The sequence below is a fragment of the Nerophis ophidion genome, linkage group LG21, assembly GCF_033978795.1.
Source record: "Nerophis ophidion isolate RoL-2023_Sa linkage group LG21, RoL_Noph_v1.0, whole genome shotgun sequence".
Taxonomy (NCBI): domain Eukaryota; kingdom Metazoa; phylum Chordata; class Actinopteri; order Syngnathiformes; family Syngnathidae; genus Nerophis; species Nerophis ophidion.
Genome location: NC_084631.1, coordinates 45,939,608 through 45,966,522, shown reverse-complemented (window position 1 = coordinate 45,966,522; position 26,915 = coordinate 45,939,608). Strand labels below are relative to the sequence as shown.

General features: G+C 40.3%; 1 protein-coding gene across 2 annotated transcripts in view; it reads right to left on the bottom strand.

Moving 5' to 3' along the window:
* LOC133540212 (protein asteroid homolog 1-like) overlaps positions 1-26,915 on the bottom strand; it is a 27,971-nt gene extending 1,056 nt beyond the window's left edge. Inside the window, exons 1-9 of one of the 2 annotated variants that reach the window (XM_061882786.1) lie at positions 26,834-26,915; positions 24,454-24,511; positions 22,523-22,666; positions 19,998-22,334; positions 14,086-14,336; positions 11,023-11,289; positions 6,775-7,628; positions 4,886-5,117; positions 2,883-3,072 (exon numbers count right to left, since the gene is read on the bottom strand). In XM_061882786.1, coding sequence (XP_061738770.1) covers positions 2,883-3,072; positions 4,886-5,117; positions 6,775-7,628; positions 11,023-11,289; positions 14,086-14,323 — 1,781 coding nt within the window. In that variant the 5' untranslated portion in view covers positions 14,324-14,336; positions 19,998-22,334; positions 22,523-22,666; positions 24,454-24,511; positions 26,834-26,915. The remainder of the gene's footprint in view (positions 1-2,882; positions 3,073-4,885; positions 5,118-6,774; positions 7,629-11,022; positions 11,290-14,085; positions 14,337-19,997; positions 22,335-22,522; positions 22,667-24,453; positions 24,512-26,833) is intronic. The other variant, XM_061882787.1, reaches the window with a different exon arrangement.

Sequence of the window (26,915 nt, the reverse complement as noted above, 5' to 3'; positions counted from 1 at the left end):
ATGTTTGTGTAAACCAACTCAGATGTTTGTGTAATAATGTGTGGGTCTGTATATCAATCTGTGTGTGTGTGTGTGTGTGTGTGTGTGTGTGTAATCCAACTCAGATGTTTGTGTAATAATGTATGGGTCTGTATCTCAATGTGTGTGTGTGTGTGTGTAATCCAACTCACATGTCTGTGTAATAATGTGTGGGTCTGTAATCTCAATCTGTGTGTGTGTGTGTGTGTGTGTGTGTGTGTGTGTGTGTGTGTGTGTGTGTGTGTGTGTGTGTGTGTGTGTGTGTGTGTGTGTGTGTAATCCAACTCAGATGTTTGTGTAATAATGTATGGGTCTGTAATCTCAATCTGTGTGTGTGTGTGTGTAATCCAACTCAGATGTTTGTGTAATAATGTATGGGTCTGTATCTCAATGTGTGGGTGTGTGTGTAATCCAACTCACATGTCTGTGTAATCTGCGTTTGTGTGTGTGTAATCCAACTCACATGTCTGTGTAATAATGTGTGGGTCTGTAATCTCAATCTGTGTGTGCGTGTGTAATACAACACACGTCTGTGTAATAATGTGTGGGTCTGTATATCAATCTGTGTGTGCGTGTTTTAAGTTGTCTGTCCCTATTATGATTTGTCTGTGTGTAAAAACAATATCAGTCTATTCGTATTATGATTTGTTATTGGTACCGGCATTATTTTCATACTTTTCAGTACTTTTCTAAATAAAGAGGACCACAAAAAATGTCATTATTGGCTTTATTCAAACAAAAAATATTCGGGTACATGAAACATATGTTTATTATTGTAATTTAGACCTTAAATAAAATGTTGAACATACTAGACAACTTGTCTTTTAGTAGTAAGTAAACAAACAAAGACTCCTAATTAGTCTGCAGTAACATATTGTGTCATTTATACAACTATTATTTTATACACATTATGAGGGACAAACTGTAAAATAAATTATTAATCTACTTGTTCACTTACTGTTAATATCTGTTTATTTTCTGTTTCAACATGTTCTATCTACACTTCTGTTCAAATGTAATAATCACTTATTCTTCTCTTCTTTGATACTTTACATTAGTTTTGGATGATACCACACATTTAGGTATCGATCCGATACCAAGTAGTTATAGGATCTTATTGAAAGTCCTCATGTGTCCGGGGATGTATTTACTGACTTTATAAACAGAATAAGAATTTTAAAACAGGAAAAAAGATTTTGTGACGATAAAAAATATCGATGTAATCATAGTAGTATCGACTAGCTCCGCTATTGTACTTGGTATCATTACAGCGGATATCAGGTGTAGATCCACACGAGGCGTTTGTTTACATTGTGATGCCGGTGAGCTACTGTATCCTCCTATGGTGTGTAGTGAAGCATGTTTAGATATTCCTCGTCCTCCAGTGATAATGGTACTTGTAAAAAACTCACTTTATTTGTCACCATGGAGGCGAGCATCAGTGATCTAGAAGTAACTAAAACACCACCGACTTTAACCGCTAGGTAGCCATGTCTTAAAGCAACTCTTAGGGCGGCATAGCTCGGTTGGTAGAGTGGCCGTGTCAGCAACTTTAAGGGTTCCAGGTTCGATCCCTGCTTCCGCCATCCTAGTCACTGCCGTTGTGTCCTCGGGCAAGACACTTTACCCACCTGCTCCCAGTGCCACCCACACTGCTTTAAATGGAACTTAGATATTGGCTTTCACAATGTAAAGCGCTATGAGTCACTAGAGATAGGCGCTATATAAATATACTTCATTTCACTTCCTGAGGGTGTTTCAGTGTTATAACCTCACCTTTATCTTTACTTTTTAGGCCAAAATGCGTCCGTTCTCCCTTTTCGATCTACACACTGTGTCTGCATGTAAGTACTCTGTGATTGTGTGCTGCCGAACATGCTCCTCTGCTTGTAAAAGCAGCAATGACATAACGTGACATCGACGGGGTGGAGTGGTGGACTGGTACTTTTCAGAGGCGGTATAGTACCGAATATGATTCATTAGTATAGTGCAGGGGTCGGCAACCCGCGGCTCTTTAGCGCCGCCCTAGTGGCTCTCTGGAGCTTTTTCAAAAACGTATGAAAAATGGAGATGAGGGGGGAAAAACATTCTTTGTTTTAATATAGTTTCTGTAGGAGGACAAACATGACACAAACCTCCCTAATTGCTATAAAGCACACTGTTTATATTAAACATGCTTCACTGATTCCAGTATTTGGCGAGTCCCGTTTTATCCTACTAATTTTGGCGGTCCTTGAACTCACCGTGGTTTGTTTACATGTATAACTTTCTCCGACTTTCTAAGACGTGTTTTATGCCACTTCTTCTTCTGTCTCATTTTGTCCACCAAACTTTTAACGTTGTGCATGAATGCACAAAGGTGAGTTTTGTTGATGTTATTGACTTGTGTGGAGCGCTAATCTGACATATTTGGTCACTGCAAGCTAATCGATGCTAACATGCTATTTAGGCTAGCTTTATGTACATATTGCATCATTATGCCTCATTTGGAGCTATATTTGAGCTCATTTAGTTTCCTTTAATTCAATTTATATCTCATGACACACTATCTGTATGTAATATGGCTTTTCATTTTATGCAGCTACAGACAGATTCGTTTTTGTATTTTTGGTCCAATATGGCTCTTTCAACATTTTGGGTTGCAGACCCCTGGTATGGCGGTACTATACTAAGACCAGTATACTGTACAACCCTAGTTTTTTTCTGTTCATACACACATCTAAATACGCACACACAAGTTTTTTTGTTTTTTTTTACACACAGACAAATCATAATAAAACACACAGACAGATCTGATCACACACAGATTGATATACAGACACACACACACTAAGAATGGACTGTCAAAGGTCAGTTGTACTTACTAGGCGAGGCGCAGCTCAGGCAAAGGCAGCAGTAAGAGTTGATTCAGACACGCTGCACTCCACATGCAGGCCTGCCATTGGCTGAAACTGTGAGCCGCTGCGACCGGCATGCCTTGTCTGGAGGACTTCACCCGGTGTTGGTCCAGACAACCCAGGACGGCGCGCTCTGCAGACCAGTTGAGCTGAGGGACTAGATTATGGCACAAAATTGACAGATTTATTCATGTGTCGGATTAGGGATGTGGCTTCAATTCTATATTGCATGTAGATTTCCACTTCCTGCGATAATGCTGAATATATATATATATATATATGAAGAGTTCATATGCAAAAGCAGATAAATCCATTTGGACCGATTCTGTATATTAACGATTTTCTGCCTGCTGGTGTTGCTGGTACATGTACAAGCATACAATGGTTTATTTAATATCAACATAAGCAAGTCATGAAAGCCTAAACTTTTAAGAAATGCTGATGTAATGAATGGCTTTCAAGTAAGAGTGTTTGATGTGGTTTTACGTCAAAAGCAGATATATCCAAATTATGATATGTTGCAAAAACAGATATCTCCAAAATCGTTTTCTTTGCGGTCGTTATTTCGCATAATATTCAAAATAAAGATAGAGAAAAAAACAGAACGTGAAATTTATCGAAAGCCACATTTCAAGGTAACAACTGTTCACATTTATTTACTTCATTATTTAACAGTTTCGATCCCTTGGTACGTATAAATCTAGCTGTCCCTGCGAACATTGTTTTTTCGTACTTGCTAACCGGACATGCTTTTTTGGAACTGTGACCTCACATGTTTACCTCGTGCTTTTCAGCACAAAATGAAAAAAACAAAAAAACAGTGTTGCAATGAAGACAATGTTTTATTAATAAAACAACCACAAATGCTCAACCTGGTTTGCCTATCAAAAACACTCCTGTGCAGATAACAGCTGACTCATCATCGCTATCGACATTAGCTCCATGCTCGACAACATCGTTTAACGCAGCGGTGTAAAACTCACGGACACGCGTGCTAGCGCCAACATCAAATAACTTCAACACGTCAGTTTTTTTCGCTGGCTTAACAGTTTTGTTCACAGGAGAAGCTTCCAAATGATTCATGCGTGGATAACAACATTGAGTGAGTCCGTGCGCGCCGCCATTTTGTTTGTCACGTGATCCCGTACTGCAGCGCTGGTTGGGCAAACGGATATATCGGCTTTTGTGGTAAATGATCCATGGCGCTTATCGGCCTTTGCAATAAATCGCTGAACTAAATGACATTAAAAGCGGCATTTGTCTGCATTTGCAAACAAATTGATTTTGGTATACCACAATAGAAGTGGCGGACTATATATTACCGAGGCTGGGCTAAACTTTATCAAAATGGCGTTTATCGGTTTTTGCGTATGAACTCTTCATATATATATATATATATATATATATATATATATATTAGGGCTGCAACTAACGATTAATTTGATAATTGATTAATCTGTTGATTATTACTTCGATTAATTGATTAATAATCGGATAAAAGAGACGAACTACATTTCTATCCTTTCCAATACTTTATTTAAAAAACCATCACACTGGCACCACGTCCTTTACACTTGCCAAATAAAATAAGGCAAGTGTTTCAAAAAAATCCTGTTCCCAATGAGCATGTTCACCTGTGGGATGTTCCAAATAAGTGTTTGATGAGCATTCCTCAGCTTTTTTAGTCTTTTTTGCCACTTGTGCCAGCTTTTTTGAAACATGTTGCAGGCATCAAATTCCAAATGAGCTAATATTTGCAAAAAATAACAACCTTTTCCAGTTTGAACGTTAAATATCTTGTCTTTGCAGTCTATTCAATTGAATATTGGTTGAAAAGGATTTGTTGTATTTTGTTTTTATTTACATTTTACACCAGGTGACAACTTCACTGCTTTTGGGGTTTGTACATTGCTAACCCTAGAACAGGTGTTGATATGCCAAAGATTAAATATGCATGTTAACCAACTGACCGGATTGTTGATGGTGAGTGGCTCCATTCTGGTCTATGGAGACCAACTCTCCATAGACCATGCCAAGGATCAAGGCCTGGATCTGGGGTTGTGAAGGCTTGGGCACGGCCTCCTGGAGCCAGAAGCTCGTTACTGCAACCGCCAGCCTCAAATGTGGAGGGACGTTAGCCACAACAGACTGGTTGACCCGCAAGACCTCGTAAAGGACATTGAGGCGGACTTTGGCGGGCTGCTGGAGAGTTGGAAGGAAAAGTGAAGGTAAAGTGAGAAATGTAGTATTGTAGTACCCTGGTTTTTGTGTAAATGTGATCTACCTGGGTCAGTGTGTCCAGGTGTGAATGTGATCTACCTGGGTCATTGTGTCCAGGTGTGAATGTGATCTACCTGGGTCATTGTGTCCAGGTGTGAATGTGATCTACCTGGGTCAGTGTGTCCAGGTGTGCATGTGATCTACCTGGGTCAGTGTGTCAAGGTGTGAATGTGATTTACCTGGGTCAGTGTGTCCAGGTGTGAATGTGATCTACCTGGGTCAGTGTGTCCAGCTGTAGATGTGATCTACCTGGGTCAGTGTGTACAGGTGTGAATGTGATTTACCTGGGTCAGTGTGTCCAGGTGTGCATGTGATTTACCTGGGTCAGTGTGTCCAGGTGTGCATGTGATCTACCTGGGTCAGTGTGTCCAGCTGTAGATGTGATTTACCTGGGTCAGTGTGTCCAGGTGTGCATGTGATTTACCTGGGTCAGTGTGTCCAGGTGTGGATGTGATCTACCTGGGTCTTTGTGTCCAGGTGTACATGTGTTCTACCTGGGTCAGTGTGTCCAGGTGTAGATGTGATCTACATGGGTCAGTGTGTCCAGGTGTGAATGTGATTTACCTGGGTCAGTGTGTCCAGGTGTGAATGTGATTTACCTGGGTCAGTGTGTCCAGGTGTGAATGTGATTTACCTGGGTCAGTGTGTCCAGGTGTGAATGTGATTTACCTGGGTCAGTGTGTCCAGGTGTGGATGTGATCTACCTGGGTCTTTGTGTCCAGGTGTACATGTGTTCTACCTGGGTCAGTGTGTCCAGGTGTAGATGTGATCTACATGGGTCAGTGTGTCCAGGTGTGAATGTGATCTACCTGGGTCAGTGTGTCCAGGTGTACATGTGTTCTACCTGGGTCAGTGTGTCCAGGTGTAGATGTGATCTACATGGGTCAGTGTGTCCAGGTGTGAATGTGATCTACCTGGGTCAGTGTGTCCAGGTGTGAATGTGATCTACCTGGGTCAGTGTGTCCAGGTGTACATGTGTTCTACCTGGGTCAGTGTGTCCAGGTGTAGATGTGATCTACATGGGTCAGTGTGTCCAGGTGTGAATGTGATCTACCTGGGTCAGTGTGTCCAGGTGTACATGTGTTCTACCTGGGTCAGTGTGTCCAGGTGTAGATGTGATCTACATGGGTCATTGTGTCCAGGTGTGAATGTGATCTACCTGGGTCAGTGTGTCCAGGTGTAGATGTGATCTACCTGGGTCAGTGTGTCCAGGTGTGAATGTGATCTACCTGGGTCAGTGTGTCCAGGTGTGGATGTGATTTACCTGTGTCAGTGTGTCCAGGTGTAGATGTGATCTACATGGGTCAGTGTGTCCAGGTGTGAATGTGATCTACCTGGGTCAGTGTGTCTAGCTGTAGATGTGATCTACCTGGGTCAGTGTGTCCAGGTGTGAATGTGATCTACCTGGGTCAGTGTGTCCAGGTGTGAATGTGATTTACCTGGGTCAGTGTGTCCAGGTGTAGATGTGATCTACCTGGGTCAGTGTGTCCAGCTGTAGATGTGATCTACCTGTGTCAGTGTGTCCAGGTGTAGATGTGATTTACCTGGGTCAGTGTGTCCAGGTGTGAATGTGATCTACCTGGGTCAGTGTGTCCAGGTGTAGATGTGAGTTCAGCAGCAGAGCCTGCACTCGGTTTTTCTTCAAGCCGAGGTTAAGTCGATCCAACTCCTCCACAAACACGGGCGCGCTGGACAGGTGTGTTGGCGGGCCGTGGGCTTGATCGATGTCACATCCTTCCTTTGGCGTGGGTAGAACTCTCCCGGGCCCTTTGCCCCCTGGAACAGAACCCCCCCGGAGCAGTAGTATGCCATATATGGCTTGGCGTATGGCTCTGGCGCTGCAGTGGCTGCTGGGCTGCTTGCTGTTCTCCACCTGCGGGTTGAGCAGCACTCGGCGTGTGACCACAGCGTCGACCACAAGGGGCGCTAAAAGCCCCTGAGCCGCCGCGTGCAACAGCCGCTCGGGTAATGGCGACTTCTGCCCTCCCGGTGCCGCCTCGTGTTGGGCAAACCAGCCGGCCAGGGGGCTTTGAGGGCGGACGTGGTACTCCTGCATGCCCGCCTGCAGCTGTGAACTCAGCCCGCCTGCACCCATGAGCCTGCTCACCTCCGCCAAGGCCTCGGCGGAACTGGCAAACGACGCCAGCCAGCGGAGCAAGACGTCGATGCGGGACGGCGGGGCTTTACTTTTCCCTCTGCCGCCATTCCTCCCCAACACGCTGGCGTGGATGAGCGCCAGGAGGGCGTCGGCATCTCTCGGGGTGGCGTAGTCGTTGCCGCTGAGAACAGCGCAGAGCGGCAGTAAATCCGCACTCAGACCGCCGTAGCACCGGCACAGGACGCTCGTGTTGTAGCACCGGGCTGGAATGTAGCGCTGGGACGCTTTCCCGCTCAGGTTGGTCCACTGGAAAAAGTTGAGTGGCATGTATCCACCTGTAGGAAAATAAATCAATCATTGTTTTCAAGTGCTGCTGAAACCCCAAAACCAGGGACGTTGGCACCTTTTTCCAACTCTCGCTACTATATTGGATCCACTTTGGACTGGACTCCCACATTTATGTTAGATCCACTATGGATTGGCCTTTCACAATATCATGTTAGACCCGCTTGTTTTCTGTCCACTAGGGGGGGTTGCCCACATATGTGGTCCTCTCCAAGGTTTCTCATAGTCATCATTGTCACTATCACCGACGTTCCACTGGGTGTGAGTTTTTCCTTGCCCTTATGTTGGCTCTGTTGTGTCGTTGTGGTTTGTGCAGCCCTTTGAGACACTTGTGATTTAGGGCTATAAAAATAAACATTGATTGATTGATTGATTCAACGTTTTTGGAGCCAAGGCACATTTTTTGCATTGAAAAAATACCACCAGCAGAAATGATAAAAAAATGTAACTCAGTTGACAGTAAAAGGTCGTTGTGGCAATTGTTGGATATGACTTTAAAGCATAAGCAAGCATGCATCACTATAGTTCTTGTCTCAAAGTAGGTGTACAGTCACCACCTGTCACATCACACCTGGACTTATTTGCACTTTTTTGATGTTTTCCTGTGTGTAATCTTTTACTTCTTGTCTTGTGCTCCAATTTTGGTGGCTTTTTCTCCTTTTTTGTTATTTTCCTGTAGCACTTTCATGTCTTCCTTTGATTCCTTATTTGGAATTTGATGTGTGCAACGCAATTCAAAAAAGCTGGCACAAGTGGCAAAAAAGACTGAGAAAGTTGAGGAATCAAACACTTATTTGGAACTCCAAGCAGGTGAACCGGCTAATTGGTGCCCCATGGTTCAAAAAATACGATATAGTAACGCAGATACCAGCCTCAATTTTACAAAACCAGTGAAGTTGTAAGGTTGTGTAAACGGTAAATAAAAACAGAATACAATGTTTTGCTAATCCTTTTCAGCCTCTACTCAATTGAATGGACTGCAAAGACAAGATTCTTAACGTTGGAACTGGTAAACTTTGTTATTTTCTGCAGATATTGGCTGATTTGGAATTTGATGCCTGTAACACATTTTAAAAAAGCTGGCACACGTGGCAAAAAAGACTGAGAACATTGAGGAATGCTCATCGACCACTTATTTGGAACATCCCACAGGTGAACGGGCTAATTGGGAACAGGTGGGTGCCGTGATTGGGTATAAAAGCAGCTTCCATGAACTGCTCAGTCATTCACAAAAAATAATTTTATCAACAAATGTCTGAGTAAATTGTCCAACAGTTTAAGAACAACATTTCTCAACCATCTCTTGCAAGGAATTTAGGGATTTCACCACCCACGGTCATAAGGGTGAGAGAATCTGGAGAAATCACTGCATGAAAGCAGAAAGACCCAAATCCAACATTGAATGCCAGTGACCTTCGATCCCTCAGGCGATACTGCATTAAAAATAGACAGTGTGTAAAGGATATCCCCACATGGGCTCAGGAACACTTCATCAAACCACTATCAGTAACTACAGTTGGTCGCTACATCTGTAAGTGCAAGTTAAAACTCTACTATGCAAAGCAAAACCCATTTATCAACAACACCAAGGAACGCCGCCGGCTTCTCTGGGCCCGAGCTCACCTAAGATGGACTGATGCAAAGTGAAAAAGGGTTCTGTGGTCTGACGAGTCCACATTTAGAATTATATTTGCAAACTGTTCCGGAGGACATCACGTCCACAAAGAGGAAAATAACCATCCGGATTGTTTTAGGCCCAAAGTGTAAAAGCCAGCATGTGTGATGGTATGGGGGTGCATTAGTGCCCAAGGCATGGGTAACTTACACATCTGTGAAGGCACCATTAATGCTGAAAGGTACATACAGGTTTTGGAGCAACTTATGTTGTCATCCAAGCAACGTTATCATGGACGCCCCTGCTTATTTCAGCAAGACAATGCCAAGCCACTTGTTACAACAGCGTGGCTTCGTAAAAAAAGAGTGCGGGTACTTTCCTGGCCCGCCTGCAGTCCAGACCTGTCTCCCATGGAAAATGTGTGGTGCATTATGAAGCGTAAAATAGGACAGCGGAGACCCGGACTGTTGAAGGACTGAAGCTCTACATAAAACAAGAATGGGAAAGAATTCCACTTTCAAAGCTTCAACAATTAGTTTCCTCAGTTCCCAAACGTTTATTGAGTGTTGTTAAAAGGAAAGCTGATGTAACACAGTGGTGAACATGCCCTTTCCCAACTACTTTGGCACATGTTGCAGCCATGAAATTCTAAGTTAATTATTATTTGCAAAAAAAATATAAAGTTTGTGAGTTTGAACATCAAATATGTTGTCTTTGTGGCATATTCAACTGAATATGGCTTGAAAAGGATTTGCAAATCATTGTATTTCGGTTATATTTACATCTAAGATAATTTCCCAACTCATATGGAAACGGGGTTTGTAAGATGGACTGATGCAAAGTGGAAAAGTGTTCTGTGGTCTGACGAGTCCACATTTCAAATTTTTTGGGGAAACTGTGGATGTCGTGTTCTCCGGACCAAAGAGGAAAATAACCATCCAGATGGTTCTAGGTGCAGAGTGTAAAAGCCAGCATGTGTGATGGTATGGGGGTGTATTAGTGCCCAAGGCATGGGTAACTTACACATCTGTGAAGGCACCATTAATGCTGAAAGGTACATACAGCTTTTAGAACAACATATGTTGTCATCCAAGCAACGTTATCATGGACGCCCCTGCTTATTTCAGCAAGACAATGCCAAGCCACATGTTACAACAGCGTGGCTTCATAGTAAACTTGACTGGCCTGCCTGTAGTCCAGACCTGTCCCTCATTAAAAATGTGTGGTGCATTATGAAGCCTAAAATATGACAATGGAGACCCCGGACTGTGGAACAACTTAAGCTGTACATCAAGCAAGAATGGGAAATAATTCCACCTGAAAAGCTTCAAAAATGTGTCTCCTCAGTTCACAAACGTTTACTGAGTGTTGTTAAAAGGAAAGGCCATGTAACACACTGGTAAAAATGCCCCTGTGACAACTTTTTTGCAATGTGTTGCTGCCATTAAATTCCAAGTTAATGATTATTTGCCAAAAAAATGAAGTTTCTTAGTTTGAACATTAAATATCTTGTCTTTGCCATCCATCCATCCATTTCCTACCGCTTATTCCCTCTTGGGGTTGCTGACGCCTATCTCAGCTAGAATTAGCCGGAAGGCGGTGTACACCCTGGACAAGTCGCCACCTCATCGCAGGGCCAAATCTTGTCTTTGCAGTCTATTCAATTGAATATAAGTTGAAAAGGATTTGCAAATCATTGTGTTGTGTTTTTATTGACCATTTACACAAGGTGCCAACTTCACTGCTTCTGGGTTTGGTGCTCATCATACCTGGCAGGTCAAAAATAAAAAAATCACTGTCGTTGCTCAGAACCGGACACTTCCACTGGTGGGCCAAGCAGGCGATCTCCCAGTCGGCCTCAGCAGGACACTGGACCAGGGGCACCCCCCTATGACGGAGGACCTGAATGAAGACCTCCCTGGTCAGGATGGGGAGTACGGAGCCATTGCGGCCCTGGGACATGTGCTCCGCTTCCTTTATCTTGGACTGCAGACGCTGCTGCAGAGTGTCCATCTTCTTGTAGCTGGGGTCTGTCCCTGAGAGAACACAAGCAGCAGTGTTACCTCTGCAACAGCTCAATAAGTCAATATTGTTATTTTAGCGAGGAAGGCTGATCCATAAAATAGGCTCACATTTTTATTTATTGCAATTTTAAATCAGTTGTTAATTTTCGAGAATCGATTAAAAAAAATTATTGAAAAGGAACCCCCCCAAAAAATTTTTATGTACATATATACGTACATGTGTGTATATATATATATATATATATATATATATATATATATACACACACACATGATATATATATATCTATATATATATATATATATAGATATGATATATATATGTCTTGATTGGATTATCCAGAGAATAGTGCTCAATACCGTGGTAGAGCGCAATATGTGTGTGTGGGAAAAATCACAAGACTACTTCATCTCTACAGAACTGTTTCATGAGGGGTTCCCTCAATCATCTCCTGATGATTGAGGGAAACAGTTCTCTAGATTTTTCCCACACATACATATTACGCTCTACCACGGTATCGAGCACTATTCTCTGGATAATCCAATCAAGACATATATATACACATACATACATATACATATATATATATATATATATATATATATTGCGGGCTTTCCCTTGACAAATTCCAAAAATTCCCCAATTTTTCAGAATTCCGGGACATTTTTCCCATACAAAATGAATTGACCATTTTTCAAACTTCCACCATTTCCACATTTTCCAACCGATTCAAACCATTCCACCTTCAACATATTCCACCCATCCTGGAAATTTCCAAGTTAAAAAAATTCCAGGAATTCTCAGAATTCCATTTTTTTTTTAAACCCTTTTTGACCCTTTTTTCTGTCGACTTCTTGTTCCACATTTTTTAACCCACTTCAAACATTCCACCATCCAAACATTCCTCTTATCCGGACAAAAAAAAAAAATTTTTTCCGAACTGGAAAAATTCCTACTATTCCCTAAATTGCAGGAATTTCTTAAAACCATTTTTTCAATTTAAAATGTTACTACTTCAACATTTCTCGACCGATTTAAAAAATTCCAACACCAACCATTCAGAACATAGAAGTCTTTTAACATTTACCAAAACAATTCCCGCTTTTCCCAAAATTTCCATGAAATTCCCATTGAAATGAACGGGACATTTTTTCATCATTTGCCTCTCCCTCTGTTCCTGTTGCAATAAATATTGTTTTAGGGACGGCGTGCCGCAGTGGGAGAGTGGCCGTGCGCAACCCGAGCGTCCCTGGTTCAATTCCCACCTAGTACCAACCTCATCACGTCCGTTGTGTCCTGAGCAAGACACTTCACCCTTGCTCCTGATGGGTGCTGGTTGGCGCCTTGCATGGCAGCTCCCTCCATCAGTGTGTGAATGTGTGTGTGAATGTGGAAGTAGTGTCAAAGCGCTATACAAGTACAACCCATTTATTTACCTGCACATCGGCTTACATCTCTGTATCCTGGGGTCCTGCCGCAAGTGCAACCGTGCAAGGATTTTACACAACGGCGTTATAACAAAACCAGAGTGACCTTTAAGAAGTGTGAAGGGAAAGCTGTAGTTTAGCTTTGATGCTAACACAGACACTTTTGTTAGCCTTAATGTCGTCACATTCAGTTGTATAATATTACGTGTGTGTGTGTGTGTGTGTGTGTGTGTGTGTGTGTGTGTGGTGCCAGCCAGTACGGGTACCAAAACGTATTTCTATACTTTTCTAAATAAAGGGGACCACAAAAAATGTCATTATTGGCTTTAACAAAAAATCTTAGGTTACATGAAACATATTTTCATTATTGTAATTTAGTCCTTAAATAAATGTTGAACATACTAGACAACTTGTCTTTTAGTAGTAAGTAAACAAACAAAGACTCTTAATTAGTCTGCAGTAACATATTGTGTCATTTATACAACTATTATTTTATACACATTATGAGGGACAAACTGTCAAAATGAATTATTCATCCACTTGTTAATATCTGCTTATTTTCTGATTGAACATGTTCTATCTACACTTCTGTTCAAATGTAATATTTTATTATTATTTATTCTTCTTATTCTGTTGTTTGGATACCTAATTAGTTTGGGATGATACCACAAATTTGGGTATCGATCTGATACCAAGTCCTCATGTGTCCTGGAACGCATTTCCTGACTTTATAAATATAATATGATTTTTTTTTTTTTTAAACGAAAAAATATTTTGTGATGCTAAAAAATTATCGATGTAGTTAGTTTCGACTAGATACCCACCTGAACTTGGTATCATTACAGTGGATGTCAGGTGTAGATCCACCCATGGCATTTGTTTACATTGTGAAGCCAGTGAGCTATTGTATCCTCCTGTGGTGTGTAGTGAAGCATGTTTAGCTATTCCTCGTCCTGCAGTGATAATAATACTTGTAAGAAACTTACTTTGTCGGATTAGTGATTTAGAAGTAGCTAAAACACTGTCGACTGCGGCTGGACGTTAGCCACTAGCTTGCTACCCATGTCTTAAAGCACCTCTTCCTGAGGGTGTTTCAGTGTTATAACTGCACCTTTATTGTCAGTTTTGAGGCCAAAATGCATCCGTTCTCCCTTTTCTTTCTACACAGTGTGTCTGCTTGTAAGTACTCTTTGTGTGTGCGCTGCCGAACATGCTCCTCTGCTCGTACAACCAGCAACGTCACGACGTACGAAAAAAAAAAAAAAAGGGTTGGGGTACTTTTTTTAGAGGCGGTATAGTACCGAATATGATTGATTATATTGTATACCGTACAACCCTAGTGGGTATAGAAAACACTTGAAATGTTTTAATGGCAATTACCTCCATCCAGAACCACGTAAGGCTGGATGTTGCTGGCCTCCAGGGCTGAGAGGAACTGACAGAGCACGCAGGCAAAGGCGTCGTAGTCTCCTCCGTGCTGCCGGTCCAAGCCGTGTTTCAAATACAGGTTGAAGTACAGACTGCTGCCGTCGATGACCAGGCGGCTGTCTCTGAATCGCACGTCGAGAAGGAAGAGTCGGTTCCCCTCCACAAAGGTCGTAAGACCGTGGACGCCCATGGCATTGCAGGATCTGGAGAGAAGAATTTACATTAAGGTTGATAGTTTGCAGGCGTCATAACTGCAGTTTGTGTGTATTTATTATAGTCCAACACCACAATCATTGCATATTCTCTACTGCTTGCTGGTGCTCCCATATCTGAGTTATTGTGCAGAAATAACTACAAAAATAGACTTCATTCTGTCAGAATAATTGTACCTAAGTTATCACATAACTTTGTGTTTCAATGAGTTCCTGGCGAGCAGACAAAAGCTGACTTTGATCTCACCAATCAAAAGGCTTGTAAAACTCCACTGTGTAGGATGGGAAGCGACGTGAAGGTGTCTGTTTCTTTGATGTATTGTAATCTACAGCAAGATTTTGTCTTGACCTGAGGTCTACAAAGAGGAGAGGAAGCCGTACCTGACCCTCCCCCTCCAGGCACTTTTTCTATGAACTGTTTTGTAACCAACCTACACACTCCCCCTGAACAACCAGCAGAGGGCACTGCAGCCAGAGTTGTCTCGGTCAGAGACATGGTCAGACACTTGATGTGTGGTGATGATTTGACACACATTGCACTGATAAGCGATCAGTATCTACATCGGGACAAGGTCATTAAATGGCATTGATATAATAAAATAAGCGGCAAGCACGGCCTTTTAGATTGACTGGATGAATTAGCATTAGCTAATACAACGCTAACGTTAGCAAGCTCAGGCCTGTTGTGCATTCTCTCTGTAAAGATGTGGATTGTTTTTGTGCACAGAGTTCCTGGCATTTGGCATAAAATGCTCTGGCTGCAGCGCCCTCTGCTGGTTGTTCAGGGGAGTGTGTAGGTCACATTTATTTGTGCATCGGGTTTGTGGGAGGAATGTCTCATCGACACAAATGCAAAAAAGCGATCCACATATGCAAATTCAATACAAATACAAAATCAAGCATGTTTATATTCAAATCTCCAAAAATTATTTATACAAATTCTTGATTTATTTGTATGTCACATTTTTATATTTAGGAATTTTATGTGTATATGTTTTCAAATCTCAAAAATATATCTACAAATACGCGTTTTTATTTATACAAATTATTCATTTGTATATCACATTTGTATTTCTATATTTATTAATATATGCATATGTATCCATCCATCCATCCATCCATTTCCCACCGCTTATTCCCTTTGGGATCGCGGGGGGCGCTGGTGCCTATCTCAGCTACAATCGGGTGAAAGGTGGTGTGCACCCTGGACAAGTCGCCACCTCATCGCAGGGCCGCATATGTATTAATATCACACATATACATATACATATATATATATATATTTATATATATACTGTATATAGTTATATATGTATATATAGCCCTGCGATGACGTGGCGACTTGTCCAGGGTGCACACCACCTTTCACCCGATTGTAGCTGAGATAGGCACCAGCGCCCCCCGCGATCCCAAAGGGAATAAGCGGTAAAATACATATACATATATATATATATATATATATATATATATATATATATATGTATGTGTGGGAAAAATCACAAGACTACTTCATCTCTACAGAACTGTTTCATGAGGGGTTCCCTCAATCATTTGATTTTCCATACACATATATATATATATATATATATATATATATATATATATATATATATATATATGTAACGGATATGAGAAATTATTTGATTGTGTGAAATTCCTGCTAAAATATGGATAGTTTTGTAATGCAATGAGAGGTCCAATTGCAGCATTTGCTGGTACCTGAAAGTCTGTAAATATGACCGCAAACTGGAAGCTATTAGCAGACTTCCTGCACTCTGCTGATGGTAAGCCACGTTCTGATATTGATCTGCAAAATATTATAAATTACACTCAAGCTAACGTGAGATATATTGTAAGATTCACAGTTATTTAACAGCAGTTGAAATGCTATGTTGTGGAATTTTCGTTTTGAATTGGTTGTTGCTCACGTTAGATTTAACACTATGTTGCACTGAAGTTTATATTAATTTCCTCCTGTAGACATTGAAAGCAGCAGAGGTGCTGACCACATATTGTGTGTGTGTGTGTGTGTGTTCTGATCACTCATTGCAGGTAATAATTGTTGCACTATAAGCTATAATCAATTTGTATTGTCTGGCATTTTTACATGAAGACAACGTGGTCTGTCATCTTCGCTAGTCACCACCAGAGGGTGCTAAAAGTCCATTTAATTATTTGTCACGTCTTGTAATGTATTTTGTATTTTTTTTGTTTTGTATTTCATAAATATATAAAAAAGGATGGTGGCTAAAAAAAAAACAAGTTAAAAATATGTTGTATTGGAATCATTGTAATACCACTGAAGATAAAAGCAAGTTAAAACCAGCATACGATCACACGGAAAAAGTATACTGTTAAAAACCATTGTATTAAGTTACATCTGTAATTGCATTTCATGTCATTGTAAGAATATGAAGATGTTATGTACTTCAGCAGACTTCCTGCACTCTGCTGATGACATCGAAACCAGCAGAGGTGTTGACCACATATTGCGTGCAAGTTAGTTCTGATCACACATTGCAGCCACCAGTAAAGAACCACATCACCCAAACCAGCCTGTGTGGGGGTTATTGGCAGAATGGGTACACAGCAGTTACACACACACACACAATTATACACACACACAGACACACATACATACATACATACATACATACATACATACATGTATATATTTCGATTCACAGATTCTGTTCATAATTTCTAGGCGCAGTCAAGGCGTTGAGGGGATGTGGTTTGGTGGCTGCAGGATTAGGTCTCTGCTTTTTGCAGATGGTGTGGTCCTGATGGCTTCATCTGGCCAGGATCTTCAGCTCTCACTGGATCGGTTCGCAGCCGAGTGTGAAGCGACCAGAATGAGAATCAGCACCTCAAAGTCCGAGTCCATGGTTCTCGCCCGGAAAAGAGTGGAGTGCCATCTCCGGGTTGGGGAGGAGACCCTGCCCCAAGTGGAGGAGTTCTAGTACCTAGGAGTCTTGTTCACGAGTGGGGGAAGAGTGGATGGTGAGATGGACAGGCGGATCGGTGCGGCGTCTTCAGTAATGCGGACGCTGTATCGATCCGTTGTGGTGAAGAAGGAGCTGAGCCGGAAGGCAAAGCTCTCAATTTACCAGTTGACCTACGTTCCCATCCTCACCTATGGTCATGAGCTTTGGGTTATAACCGAAAGGACAAGATCACGGGTACCAGCGGTCCAAATGAGTTTCCTCCGCCGTGTGGCGGGTCTCTCCCTTAGAGATAGGGTCAGAATAAATGGGTTGTACTTGTAAAGCGCGTTTCTACCTTCAAGGTACTCAAAGCGCTTTGACACTACTTCCACATTTACCCATTCACACACTGATGGAGGGAGCTGCCATGCAAGGCGCCAACCAGCACCCATCAGGAGCAAGGGTGAAGTGTCTTGCTCAGGACACAACGACCGTGACGAGGTTGGTACTAGGTGGGAATTGAACCAAGGACCCTCGGGTTGCGCACGGCCACTCTTCCACTGCGCCACGCTGCATGATTAAAATTCAAAAAAATTATTCTGGCAAATCTAGAAAATCTGTAGAATCAAATTTAAATCTTATTTCGAAGTCTTATGTATTTTTTTTTTTATTTTTGTTCTGGAAAATCTAGAAGAAATAATGATTTGTCTTTGTTAGAAATATAGCTTGGTCCAATTTGTTATATATTCTAACAAAGTGCAGATTGGATTTGAACCTATTTAAAACATGTCATCAAAATTCTAAAATTAATCTTAATCAGGAAAAATTACTAATGATGTTCCATAAATTATCTTTTTAATTTTTTCAAAAAGATTCGAATTAGTTATTTTTTCTCTTTTTTTTTTGGTTGAATTTTGAATTTTAAAGAGTCGAAATTGAAGATAAACTATGTTTCAAAATTTAATTTTCATTTTTTTCCTGTTTTCTCCTCTTTTAAACCGTTCAATTTAGTGTTTTTTTCCTCTTTTATTCTCTCCAAAAAACCTTCCGTAAAAGGAAAAAAAATGTACGACGGAATGACGGACAGAAATACCCATTTTTTATGTGTACCGGTATATACATTTATTTATTAAAAGGTAAATTGACCAAATTGGCTATTTTTTGCAATTTATTTAAGTGTGTATCAAACTGGTAGCCCTTCGCAATAATCAGTACCCAAGAAGTAGCTCTTGGTTTCAAAAAGGTTGCTGACCATCTAGTGCAGGGGTCAGCAACCTGTGGCTTTTTAGAGCATTTTTGAAAAAAGGATTACAATTTTAAAAAGATGGGAGAATTAACGAAGCTCTGTCATCTGGGAGGAACTCAAAGTAAAGCCGCTGCTCCTCCACATGGAGAGGAGCCAGATGAGGTGGTTCGGGCATCTGGTCAGGATGCCACCCGAACGCCTCCCTAGGGAGGTGTTTAGGGCACGTCCAGCTGGTAGGAGGCCACGGGGAAGACCCAGGACACGTTGGGAAGACTATGTCTCCCGGCTGGCCTGGGAACGCCTCGAGATCCCCCAGGAAGAGCTGGACCAAGTGGCTGGGGAGAGGGAAGTCTGGGTTTCCCTGCTTAGGCTGCTGCCCCCGCGACCCAACCTCTGATAAGCGGAAGAAGATATATATCAAGGTTCAAGGTTCGAATTTATTGTCCCTGCGGTAAAATTATCTTGGACACAGTGCATCATTGTTTTCTTAACATACACAAAAACAACAGAACAAAAACACAAGCACAGACACAACCAGACAACTAACATCTAAACATCAGAACATGGAGCTTGATAGACATGGGGGGCACTTTGATGTAGGCATAAAATCTAAAGTATGGAGATAAAGATAAAGTACCAGTGTGCATTGCACTAGAGATCATGGATAAAGTGCTGTGTGCTAAAGTGTTATGTGATAAAGCGCTATGTGATAAACTGCTATGTGCTAAAAAAAAAAAGTGCTAACCTATGTATTAACATTCTATTGTATTGTATAGTAAATATATATATATATATATATATATATATATATATATATATATATATATATACGCCCCCCGCGACCCCGAAAGGGAATAAGCGGTAGAAAATGGATGGATATATATATATATATATATATAAATAAGTTAATGAGACAATTCTACTTCCATAATTTTGGTATTGAACCAAAACCAAGTAAATACAGGGTCAGTGATGCTGATACCAGTACCGACTTGGACATTTTCTTTTAGATGATTTAATGATTTTGTTTATGTTGACATCAATTTGTTGTTCATGATTGCAAACAGACAAATAAATAAACAGGATAGAGCAAATAAAGGCTGCTATTATTTACTCCGTTTGTAAACGGGTGTGTACATTCCACACAACAAAACACGAACAGATATTTGTGACAAACTGGAAAATGCAATATCGCTCTCATCAGGCTGGAATCAAAACAATACCGATACGGCCCTGGTGTCAATAAAGTCGACACTTGAATCGTTCGCCCACGTAAAAGGGAAAGTCCGCAGTTAAAAACATTTTAGTCTTGAGAAATGTCTGCTCTTCCTAGTTCGCAGGCTGTGATTGTTACAACTTGACATCGAAGTAACTTCTCCGACTGATTGAGGGAAGTTTGGCTCCTCTAAGAAATGATTATATTGAGACTTAAATCTCGATTTTGTTCCCATTTTTGTTCATAAACACAAATATCCTTACCTTTTTACCAGGGCGTGCACAAAGGTGATTGTCTTAAAACCCACGTTGAAGAGAAAAGATCTTCATTAAGCTGAGTTTATGTGCTGTTGTTCTTTTCAGATCTTCTTTGGGCGTCTTTTAGTGGTCGACTTTTATTTTTTTCTACTTCCGGTTCTCATGACTTCTTCTTCATCTTTCCTGTTTCGATAGTGGCGCACACGACCGCCATCTAGTGAATTAACATTGACAGCAATTGTCCACGCTGTTTTATTTGTGTTTTGAAGAGCATATACGAAACCACATATCGAATTTTAATAAAGAATTCAACGGAAAAAAAAATATTTTTTGGGTCTTTTTAGTGTATTTTTTTATTTTTTTTGTGTGTATCTTTTCCTTAATAGAAATTGCAAAAACAAAATAAAAAAACGTTGGTTTATATCCAAGCTGCATTTGGGCGGACAACACAGTTTAGGACAATTTATTGTTGCCATTTAACCTATACTTATATACACACATACATATATGAAAACATACTGATCATCTGGCCAATGCGGTTTATATGTTTTTGTATATAAACCCTGGTATAACATTGTTTTTCGTATACAGGCCAGTCATGTCTAAAAATAACAACTTCCGGTATTTGTTTCAGAATATGGTCTTTTTTTTATGACTTGTGATTTCATTTTTGTTGTATGAAATATAACATTTAAAACCTTTTTTATTTTTTTAATGTATTGCTCCTCAACACTACAAAATAAGAACGTTTTGTTTTTTATCAGAATTATAGTGAAATATTTGTTGTTTTGTTTTTCAATTTTCATTCACAAAAATAAATTGTAAGGCGCAAAACAAACACCAGTCCGTGTACCTTCCGTTCATTATATTTCCAATTTTGAAACGCAAATGAAAAAACAAAATTAGAACATTTTTTTTAAATTATAAATGGCATATTAAAAAAAAAAAAAGAGGGTTGATTTTTGTTAATATATTGCTATAAAATTGGATTTTGTGCTGTAATTTGGACATCTGTGTTGCTGAATCTTTTGCAATTTGTTCAATTAATAATGGAGACGTCAAAGAAGAATGCTGTTGGTGGATTGCAGCTGCCTTTATCACCGAGGCACAGCCGGTGTTTGTTTGTTGGGAAGCTTTAACACAGTGGTCAAGCGAACATTTTTCTCTATGTCAACCAGCAAGTTTTTGGATGGGAAAATTGTCGGCTCTTACCGGAGACTTCAGTGGATTGTGGGACCTTCTCCTGTAGCTGTCAAAAAGGCAGCTGTGATCTTGGCTCTTCATTGGCTTCTCTCTGAGACACTGGCGTTCACCGCAGCCTTCCGACTTTCAGGTATGACTAATCTCACTAAAACACTATTAACACGATAAACAGATTAGGGATTTCCCAGAATTATCCTAGTAAATGTGTCCAATTACATCTGAAATGCTCCCTTTGCCGACACCCGGAGCCGTCGATTTTTCTTTTTTTTTTAGTGCCTCACTTTAACTTTCCTAATCCACAAATCTTTCATCCTTGCTCAAATTAATGGGGAAATTGACGCTTTCTTGGTCCGAATACAAGAAAGGACCGCTCGCCTGTATCGGTTGGGGACATCTCTACGCTGCTGATCCGCTTGAGATGGTTTCCTGTGGACGGGACTCTCACTGCTGTCTTGGAGCCACTATGGATTGAACTTTCACAGTATCATGTTAGACCCGCTCGACATCCATTGCTTTCGGTCCCCTAGAGGGGGGGGGTTGCCCACATCTGAGGTCCTCTCCAAGGTTTCTCATAGTCAGCATTGTCACTGGCGTCCCACCGGATGTGAATTCTCCCTGCCCACTGGGTGTGAGTTTTCCTTGCCCTTTTGTGGGTTCTTCCGAGGATGTTGTAGTCGTAATGATTTGTGCAGTCCTTTGAGACATTTGTGATTTGGGGCTATATAAATAAACATTGATTGATTGACTATCGGGATAAAGCAACTTGAACATTTTGAGCATATGGCTTAGGGCCTTACCTGTGACTTTAGGACAGTTTACATAACCCATGCTGATCAGAAGGCACTCTGCCATGGTTTCTGATGCATTGTCATGTATTGGTTTGTCTGTTGTGTCCTTGAAATTGGACTCTTCTGCACACTCCTCACTCAAACCATCTTCAAATCCTTCATTAAACGTATGTCCGTCATTGTACATCCAATCCCCTATATCAGGGAGAGCTTCCTCAAATGATTGAAATGGATCATACTCAGCATCGACATGTCATTCAGTTGTTAGGCCATCAGGAGGATGTATGAGGGCTGATCTGGAAAATGGTTTTCCATTCTCTTCGATGGTCAGAAGTAGAAATATTTTCATGTGCTGAAATTAAAATAGAATACAAATCACTAAAGGTTTTTGATAACATTTTGTCACAAGGCAAAACGTATAACATCTCAGCATATCGCTCACATTCTTACACTCCAAAGTTTGTCACATTTGAGCAGGATTTGCTTTGTGACAAAATTCACAGCAAAACATTATTCAGCCACAGAAGACGGTGGGTGTACCTGGCAGGTGGGGAGAGGCTTGATGTTCCAGAGTGGTACATCCTGCACGGTCACCTGAAGGTTGGATGTGTTCCATTTGAAGAGCAGTGTTTTGGGCTCCTTCAGGGGGCACCGCCTCATGCAGTGTTACCCTGCTGCTACCCCCTGACACAAAGAAGAGGAACCAAAAAACTCTAAAGATTCAAATCATTGAAAAAAAAAACTGACAAAAACATGCAAAACAAGAAGGAAGTTGACATAAATTGAACACATTATACAAATCCAGCTAATGGAATGCATTTCCTTTTTCCCCACATCTTGAGCGCATTGTAGTTCATGTTTACGTATCTTCTGTGTTTGTGGTAACACATCATCCACAGTGTTAAATGTAACTCATCACAATACAACACACACTATAAAAAGAAAGTTGTGGATGCTAATGCCAATCATTAGTAAATACACAACAGCAAACCAAACCTATGAGAAAGGATCTTGACGAGGGATGCAACATTATTCTAAATATAACCTTATTTTGATTTCAAAATTGTCACAATAATGCCGTGATGTGTGACGCTATCAAACGAGAACACCAGTCGCTGTGTTTTTTTCTGACAATATTAAGTGGGCTCATCTGAGAAGTAAACTGGTTCTCCCATGAAAACCCGCCGTGTGGGAAAACAAGGTTCAAACGGGACATTATAGAAGGGCGAAAAAGTGGAAGTGTGCAGGAGTGATGGGAACGTTTGTGCTTAGGTTAGCCGAGGAATTGTTGCTGTGAAATATTTCTGTGCCTATAACTGTCGTGTTAGTTGAACCTTAAACAAAGTCTGCATACTGCAAGGTAAAGCATGCCACGTTCATCCAGACCATTTCCAAATCGACCCAGAGCCCTTGCAGCTCACCAGAGGAAATGTGGACATGCACAAAATAAGACATTTGCTGACACTACACACCACACTGTCTACAATAAGTTAGGGAATAGGAGTAATATATTAGAATGAGTTATATGTTAGAACCGTTATTTGGAAAATATCGTTCATGTGAAACCAAGATGTCAGCAAGGGAAAATATGCATTTGTGAGGTATTTACATGATTAAAAGTCAAATTATTAGTTAACTCTTAAGAATCAGTATTCTACAAACTAATACAATTTGGACTGCAAAGGGCAGTTTCTTAGGAAGTTCAAAGTTTAAAAACACTCAACTAAACAGCAGTGATGTAACAATATCAAAATGTCATATCACCGTTACTGTGACCAAAATGATCACTGTTTGCATTATAATGGCAGTATTGTTGAATGTGCTAAAAAGGTCATCAAACCCACAATAATACCAAGTTGTATTGAAAAAAAAACATACCGGACACACAGTATAGTTTCTTGGCAAAAGAAACATTATTGTTCTACATTAGTTACACTGGATGTTTACTGTTTATGTCAGTTTAAAGACACTTATTTGAAAATGTTGGTTTTTGTGTGTTACTTGAAATTCTGCACCATTCCTTTGCACCTAAAATACCTGTTTTTAATGATAAATATGATTACAACATATGAAAATGATGTTTGTGTTCAATTACAGTAAGTGTGTTTATCCTAAACATTCCTCCCACGTCATTTAACACACTTTGACATTTTTGTAACAATATCTTACCCTGGCTTTAACACTATGACGATATCATACCGTGAAATGTTGATATTGTTACATCCTTAGTCATGACCTGATGTTACCTACCAGCTTTAACTTGGAGGTGAAAGGTTCCAAAAACATGAATTACACATGCTGAGATAACTCCTATTTGAAGTTTCATTCTTCATATGTGCTAATGTAATCAGGGTCAAAGAAAGCAATATTTTCATGTTTGTTCCTGACAAACTGTGGACAGCTTTTTATCTGTAAATCTCAATCAGAACTAATTGACTTCAAGAAAGAACAGGCATATACATATAACTTACTTGGACATTGCTGGTCATTCTCCACATTCACATAGGTGCATGCTGCAGGACGGGATGACTGCAGGAAGAAAAAGAAAGTATCACATATTATATCTGCTGCCAGTTTAATGCACCACCACTATACCAGTCTACTCAGCAACTTTACAGTCCTTCTTGATCTTTTATTTGATTCCACTTCTTTACCAGTTCTTCTTCATCGTTTTCCAGCTTTTCCTTTTGTCATTTCGACACTCCAATACTATATAAATCAATCAATCAATCAATGTTTATTTATATAGCCCCAAATCACAAATGTCTCAAAGGATTAACCCTAACCCTAACCCACAAAAGGGCAAGGAAAGCTCACACCCAGTGGGCAGGGAGAATTCACATCCAGTGGGACGCTAGTGACAATGCTGACTATGAGAAACCTTGGAGAGGACCTCAGATGTGGGCAACCCCCCCCCCCCCCTCTAGGGGACCGAAAGCAATGGATGTGGAGCGGGTCTAACATGATACTGTGAAAGTTCAATCCATAGTGGCTCCAACACAGCCGCGAGAGTTCAGTTCAAGCGGATCCAAGACAGCAGCGAGAGTCCCGTCCACAGGAAACCATCTCAAGCGGAGGCGGAAACCATCTCAAGCGGAGGCGGATCAGCAGCGTAGAGATGTCCCCAACCAATACAGGCGAGCGGTCCATCCTGGGTCCCGACGAGCGGTCCATCCTGGGTCTCGACTCTGGACAGCCAGTACTTCATCCATGGTCATCGGACCGGACCCCCTCCACAAGGGAGGGGGGGACATAGGAGAAAGAAAAGAAGCGGCAGATCAACTGGTCTAAAAAGGAGGTCTATTTAAAGGCTAGAGTATACAGATGAGTTTTAAGGTGAGACTTAAATGCTTCTACTGAGGTGGCATCTCCAACTGTTACCGGAAGGGCATTCCAGAGTACTGGAGCCCGAAATGAAAAAGCTCTACAGCCCGCAGACTTTTTTTGGGCTTTGGGGATCACTAATAAGCCGGAGTCCTTTGAACGCAGATTTCTTGCCGGGACATATGGTACAATACAATCGGCAAGATAGGATGGAGCTAGATCGTGTAGTATTTTATACGTAAGTAGTAAAACCTTAAAGTCACATCTTAAGTGCACAGGAAGCCAGTGCAGGTGAGCCAGTATAGGTATATATGTATGTATATATGTATATAAAGGTATATACAGTATAGGTATATATGTATGTATATATGTATATAAAGGTATATACAGTATATATGTATGTATATATGTATATAAAGGTATATACAGTATATATGTATGTATATATGTATATAAAGGTATATACAGTATAGGTATATATGTATGTATATATGTATATAAAGGTATATACAGTATATATGTATGTATATACGTATATAAAGGTATATACAGTATATATGTATGTATATATGTATATAAAGGTATATACAGTATATATGTATGTATATATGTATATAAAGGTATATACAGTATATATGTATGTATATATGTATATAAAGGTATATATAGTATATATGTATGTATATATGTATATAAAGGTATATACAGTATATATGTATGTATATATGTATATAAAGGTATATACAGTATATATGTATGTATATATGTATATAAAGGTATATACAGTATATATGTATGTATATATGTATATAAAGGTATATACAGTATATATGTATGTATATATGTATATAAAGGTATATACAGTATATATGTATGTATATATGTATATAAAGGTATATACAGTATATATGTATGTATATATGTATATAAAGGTATATACAGTACAGGCGTAATGTGATCAAACTTTCTTGTTCTTGTCAAAAGTCTAGCAGCCGCATTTTGTACCAACTGTAATCTTTTAATGCTAGACATGGGGAGACCCCAAAATAATAGGTTACAGTAATCGAGACGAGACGTAACAAACGCATGGATAATGATCTCGGCGTCTTTAGTGGACAAAATGGAGCGAATTTGAGCGATATTACGGAGATGAAAGAAGGCCGTTTTAGTAACGCTTTTAATGTGTGCCTCAAAGGAGAGAGTTGGGTGGAAGATAAATACAGACAAAGGTTGCTGGAATATAGGTGGAACTTCTTGTAAATGTAAAACTCTATATTATGTGTTCAGTAATGTATATTGTTCCACTTCAAATGTTCTCTGAACATTTATTTCTCTCATTGTTATTTCACTTCTTGTTATTATACTTACCTCGGTGGAGGTAACTATCACAACTTCTAGCAAGGTGCTTGCGGCATTTATAGCTCTATTTCCGTAACTGCGTGACGTTCCAGTAGTTTAAAACAAATAACTGGTGTGTGTTAAAGTCATATAAATACCAAAAGAGAAACAATAAATGGTATTACTTACTTTCAGTTGTTATTCCTTCGATGCTGAATATTATTTCTTCCCATCGAAATCATTACATCCGCCCACTTAATGCGCATGCGTG